The sequence below is a fragment of the Prunus mume genome, linkage group LG1, assembly GCF_029339155.1.
Source record: "Prunus mume cultivar Tortuosa linkage group LG1, ASM2933915v1, whole genome shotgun sequence".
In the NCBI taxonomy this organism is placed as follows: Eukaryota; Viridiplantae; Streptophyta; class Magnoliopsida; order Rosales; family Rosaceae; genus Prunus; species Prunus mume.
In genome coordinates, this window is record NC_142698.1 from 31,048,266 (window position 1) to 31,054,374 (window position 6,109).

Consider the following 6,109-nt stretch of genomic DNA (forward strand, 5'->3'; position numbering starts at 1 on the left):
GAGAATTGTTTTCTACGTGAATAATGACGATGTTTTCAAATGTGACTGGGATAACTAGGCTTATTTTTCCTGGAAAGAGGGATTGGTAAGACCATACTGTTCACAGAAATTTCCTAATTCATATTTAGCTGATTTTTTATCAGATTGTATTTGTCTACCAACTTTAAAATCAATACACATTATCATACCAACTTGGTTGATTGTACTTATGATATTTCCATGTGTTAAGCTATCCCAATCTATATGGCCTTGTTCATTACTCAGGGTCGTGCGTATTTTTTGGGCAAACAAATTTGGAAGACCATTAACAAACTTTTCTATCCAGAAAGGTTGATTACTATCATCCCTAAGCATGACTCTAGAGATGAAGACATCTTTGTACCATCTGAAATCAGACAACTTAGGACATTTAAGATTACTAAGCTGGTCATGGATCCTGGCAGTAGTATTACTAGGGGTTCCAATAAAATGCTCAATTATTGTGTAAAATAAAGTGTTGACTACGTCTTCTATACCTTGACTTATTTGTTCGTCAAATATAGGGAGACCATCTTCATTAAGTTTTACAGCATGAATAATCAGATTCTTGGACTCAAGGGTTAAGTACTTATCCCACCAATACACTGAGAGTACCAGTAAACCCAGTAACTAATAGGGGTATAATCTCAGATTGTCTGAAACTGTGATTAGTGATATAACTGTTGGCAACCATGGACATATGTTGTAACTTATTAAAGATTTCTTGCTCAGACAGTCCATCAATATTCCATTCGTACAATTTATCGGAAGAAACTGAAAACTGGGTTTGGAAATTTCTTTCTTCAAACTGGATATCTAGAGGAGTTGGTCTAGGGTACCAATTTTTGGTTAAGCTAGTGGGGCTTATGTGTCTATCTAATCTTTTGATTTTGGGTTCAACTTGGACTTCCAGATTTTTAAAAGTATTTTCTATTTTTGAAATATTACTAGTTTCAGATTCTGTTGTCTCAGGTTCAGACTCAGAGGGGTTCGTGATTGCAAAAGAATCTAGTGTTTCAAGACCAGATTTTTCAGCTTTACTTGGGGTCAACTGTTCTAACATTTCTTCAATTTTCTTGATTGTAGGTTTAATCTTAAGCGTGGGGCTTGACTTAAGATCCTGGAACTGAACTATTGGTTTTTCAATTTTTGGTTTAAACTTTGTTTCTGGGGGACTTATCTTGTTAATCTTAGTTACAATTGTATCCAGTTGTTTCCCTATGACAATTAGACTCTGATTGGTATAATTATTCTGCTCAATTAGTCTTCTATTAGTATCATTGCTTTCAAAGGCTTTGAAGGGGCTAGCAGGCATAAGTGTATTCTTATGATTGATAATTACGGTGTCAACTGGGGGATGACTAGCTTCAACTTCTGACTTGTCTACCATTTTCCATTTTTCTTTAGTTAGAGTTTTTAACTCATTAGACATGTAGCGGCTTTCAATAAAATCAAGGTAGAAAATTTCAACTTTAGCTGACCGCATATAATCTTTCCATTCATTAAAGATTTTTTGGCAGCTTTCACTATTAGGGTAAGCTTGGTGATAACTATTTCTCCTATGCTGATTTTCTGGGGTCTTGAGATGATGATTTAAGCGTTTCCAATTAATCTCAAATTTTTTATTAAGGGTTCTAAGTTGATTATCAACTGCTGCAAAATTTTCAACTAAGAAGTCAGATTTTGTAGGTGACTCAGGTGAATCGGACTTGTCATCTTGGATTGTTACCTTGCCATAACAAGGTTGGTTTACCTGAGAGGATTTTCTCAGGGACTCAAGTTTGAAATCAATCATGGCCTTTTCTAACTCTAGGTCTCGTTCTAGAGTGGAGGACGATGCTGCGAAGGAGCGCCTAGCAGGAGCATGCCTTTGAGATTGACCAGGGGTCGGCAACTATTGTAACTGGACATTAGACTTCTTCAGGGGCTGATTTTCAAATCTGATTTTTACTGTACCATCTAAATATTGTTAGATATAATCTAAATTATTTATACTACGCTGTATTGGAACTGGTTGGCTTTCGGTGACTAAGGTCCAATCTTTTGGAAGGGCAACTTCTGAGCACTTAATGGTTTGAGGAACTTGGATATGGGCATCTGCTGTATGACTTTGGATTAAAACAGTTTGGTCTTTTGGGCTTTTATTAAGAGCTTGGAAATTCATATTAGTGCCTATAACTTTGTAATAAATTCTGTAAACCAAGGCTAAAGGTTGGGTTCTTAGGAGGACATTATAACCTTCAATCTTAATGTTCAGAGTTAAAGTTCTTAGTATATGAGGATCACTAAGACTTACAGTGAAATTCGGATAACAATCAAAATGTATTGGGCCATTACATAAACTGGACTCAATTACTCCTAAAGTGCTGTCACTAAATTTAGTAAATCTAGCGTCACGCAAACAAAGAAGAATAGAAGCTTTTAATCCTAATTTGGTTAGGGGCTAACTGCAACTTGAACTAAACCAATATGCAGAAAGTTATTACCATCATTTTTATGCTTCTTAATTGATTCAAGATTAAGCAACTGGCAGGTTTCATGTTCTTTACTCAAAGCATACATTTGTTCAACTGTTTTAACATGAGTTGTGCTATTAAAACTAGAAGACAACCAATGTTTCTTATATATTTTTTGACTCGGGACTTTAGGTATATTCCAATCTCTAAAGTCTAATTGTTCTTTACTATTGGAATCATATTCAAATTGTTCTTCATTAACTATCTCTGGGAGTCGGCTTATACTGGTTTTAGAACTGCTCGAACTACAAGAATTTGTCCTAAATAAACGACTCATGACTACTCAAGTGTTTGGATTTGGCTTTCTGAGGAAGAAGATAAACAGGGGCTTCCTAAACTGACCGTTTACCCTACAAGAAACTTATTAACCTCTCTTAATTTTCTATCTCCTGCCCACCGCTCAGGCCCTCTACACTGGGGAATTACTGTTTGGAAAAAGGACTCACGGGTCAGACCTTAAAGAAAGATCAACAAATAACTCAGAGGATAAAAGGGAAGGAGAAGAAGAAACTGAAGAACCTCTATTCAGAAGCTTAAACCAGCCACTTGGGCGGGGATGAGTAGCAGACTTAGACAAAGACCGTAACTCTTACGGCTCTGATACCAAAACAAGGGAAGAAGCAAATAGTAATGAAGAGAGAGAACAATGCAACAAATAATGCAAATAAAATAATAATGCAAATAAAATAATGCTTATATGAAATTACTCAAAATAGAGATAACTGAAAATAACAACTTTATTTATACTCACAAGAGTTTCAGATAGCAACTGCTGAAGTCTCTTTGGATACAAGAACACTCAGTGTTTACAAAGATGATTTCTCCAAATTGTTTAGAGAAAATCTTTAAAAAAAACTGAATTGTAAATTGTAACCTGCTTACAACTGAGGCCGAGGCCAGCTTAAATAGAAAGAATTTTGTATTTAGTAATTTATATATATATATATATAGATAACCGACCCAAATTAACAAAAGATGTGGTCCAGTGAGTGGATCCCCACATGATTTGTATTGGTGTGCCCAACTTGCATGCTACACGTACAGAAGAGCTTAATTATTCTTGAATTACTTGAATTAAATAAAGAGTAATTAATAAAATGGAGTCAAAATATGCTTTTGTTTTTTTGTTTTTTGTTTGATTTTTTGGGGTCAGGAAGATCAAATCTTCATTAGAAACAGAACCTCCCAAGTAAAACACAGGGAAGGTAAAGAGATACAAAGCCAAATTAGCAACCAAGTAAGGAAGCTCCTAGGAACAAACTAATCTGTGAAGATATCACATGAACAAGAACAACGAGATTGTCCCAGAGATATCAACAGATAAACAAAAGAAAATTCCACAACTAAAAGCAATAAAACACTGTACAACACCAAATTGAAAACCAAAAGAATTACAGAAAAAACAGAACCACACCACAGATCTACAACAAAAGCCAGTAACTCTCAAAGCAGTCCAAAGGCACAAGATTTGAAACCAAGGAGCAGGAAGGAGGTGGTGCAGGCACCCGAGCCGGAGCGTTGCTGCGGCTCTACACACCTTCCAAGGGGTACAGAGAGATCGCGTTTTGGGTTGGCCGTTGTATCCAGGTGGTGAAACCGGATCGAAAGGGAAGTGGGGGGATCTGGGTGTTTACCATCAACAACCGAGAACTAACATCTTCACCAGAATCGCAGACACCAACGCACCAAGAGGAGACAGGCAATCGAATCGACGACGGCCATAGGACAGCTCTGAGAAGAATGGAGTAGTGGAGATGTGAGGATCTAACCAGATAGGAGGCATGAAGCCTCAGAACAAGGAGAACAAAACACCCACTAAAGGGGAGAGCAGACCACCCACAAAGAAGGGGAGAACATGGGCCGACAGTCTCCACAAGGAGATTCACAAGCAGCAGGTATCAGGATCCCCAACCCCTCCAAAAAGGTCGTGCGGCGCAGTTGTAAGAAGGATAACAGAAAGTTGGGTAGAGCATCATCAGGAGAGGACCTCCTTCCAACACCCACCCCCCAAAACCAAAAAATCCATTTTAGTCGCTCCTCTTCTTCTTCTATTCCGCTTCCTATTTTGATGATACGTACATGGAGAACTACGTTCCATCATTTTTTACCCAAACGCACAAGATTTACACAGGGAGGGAGGAGGATCAATAAAAACAAATACAGATAATGGAAGTGAAAAAGCAAAAGAGCATGAATCATGTCCGTACAAATAATTAATAAAGGAAAGATCCTGGCACAAGGAAAACAAAAAACTTGAAGAATATGCATGCAAACTTTCACACTATAGGTCAAAATTTGCCCCCAGATAACAAGAATCATCAAAGAATAAGTGTGGGAGTTTTGAGAGACAGATCAAAAACTAATTAACCAGAGGAATGGATAAGCAGGTTACTTACAAGACAGATCAAAAGCTGAGCAGCCGCCAGCACCACCCTTGAGAGAGAGAGAGACTAAAATGGCAACCACCACTCTTGTCTAGTTAGATATAGCATGGATGGTGGAAACTAGAAGTTTATATATAGCTAGGAAGGAAGCGTTTCGAAAGTCTTGAAGCCAAACAGAACTACTTTCACTCTCTCTCTAGCTTTGCTTGGTGGGAAACTTGAAGACATTAATAATTGGTCTCAACTGAAAACGGGGAAAATATTTTCTCAAGACGCGGTACGTGGCTGGCTATAGTTTCAACTTTCCCTCCAAATATATTATATATAATTAGTGTTTTGTTTTATTTTATTTTTAAAGGGTAAAAAAATGTCGAAAATATAAAGTTTTAAATAAGACCCGAGGGGCGTGGAAAAGTAGTGTTCTTGAAATTGAAAGGCTTGACTAGTTGGGCCAATACAGTGGCATCCGTACTCTCTTTTCAGGTGGAAGAAGACGACGCTCACTAACCACTACCTAATAAAGATGAAATGATATTATATTGTCGTTGGTGAGGCAAGAGTCAAAAGACACTTGACCAAAGCTGGTTATAATTGAAGGGAAACTTGCAGTAAACTTCCTAAAAAGATATGTCAATTTGGAGCGAAGTGATACATTACATATTGATTAATAATTATCCATTCACAGGAGTGCTAAAGTGCTAACGGGTTAATAAGTTAATATGATATTAATTATTCTGTTTAGCCCACTTCATAATATCATTTTATATTGATTAATAATTTATTCATTCACTACAATCATAATTGTCCTTAATTTTATATTATAAAATGTTTGAATATTAATTTCATCATCTACACTATAAAGACTCAAAAGTTAATAATTTATATTCCAACATAGAGAAGAAATACAAAAAAAAATTCATAAATCCGATTACTAAAGTACCCTACTCAATCATGTAAAAAGGGAGGGAAAATTTTCATGAAGCTTAATCTTTTTTATTTATTTTATAATTTGGGCCCTTATATTGGGTATAATAGTGAATCTCCCTTAAAAAAGATATTTAGTCATATACTCATTCTTAGCACAAATAATATAGATAAACCCTACACCATTTAATTTCTAGGCTAAAGTGCTACTCTTGAAACATTGGTGATTCTCACTTTACCCCTCAAAGTTAAAGTGACTCACTTTAC

General features: G+C 36.4%; 1 protein-coding gene across 2 annotated transcripts; it reads right to left on the bottom strand.

Annotated features, from left to right (window-relative positions):
• Positions 1-276: 276 nt before the first annotated feature.
• On the bottom strand, positions 277-5,215 carry LOC148921596 (uncharacterized). 2 transcript variants are annotated; one of them, XM_089042688.1, is made up of 2 exons: positions 4,931-5,215; positions 277-4,265 (listed from the first exon to the last, which is right to left on the bottom strand). In XM_089042688.1, the coding sequence occupies exon 2, from the start codon at positions 1,811-1,813 to the stop codon at positions 608-610; it is 1,206 nt and encodes a 401-aa protein (XP_088898814.1). In that variant the 5' UTR covers positions 1,814-4,265; positions 4,931-5,215; the 3' UTR covers positions 277-607. The 2 variants fall into 2 exon arrangements, 1 of the variants encoding a protein (XP_088898814.1); XR_016122668.1 differs by lacking the exon at positions 277-4,265 and adding an exon at positions 4,459-4,621 and having other exon boundaries at positions 4,931-5,200.
• Between the last annotated feature and the right edge of the window lie 894 nt (positions 5,216-6,109).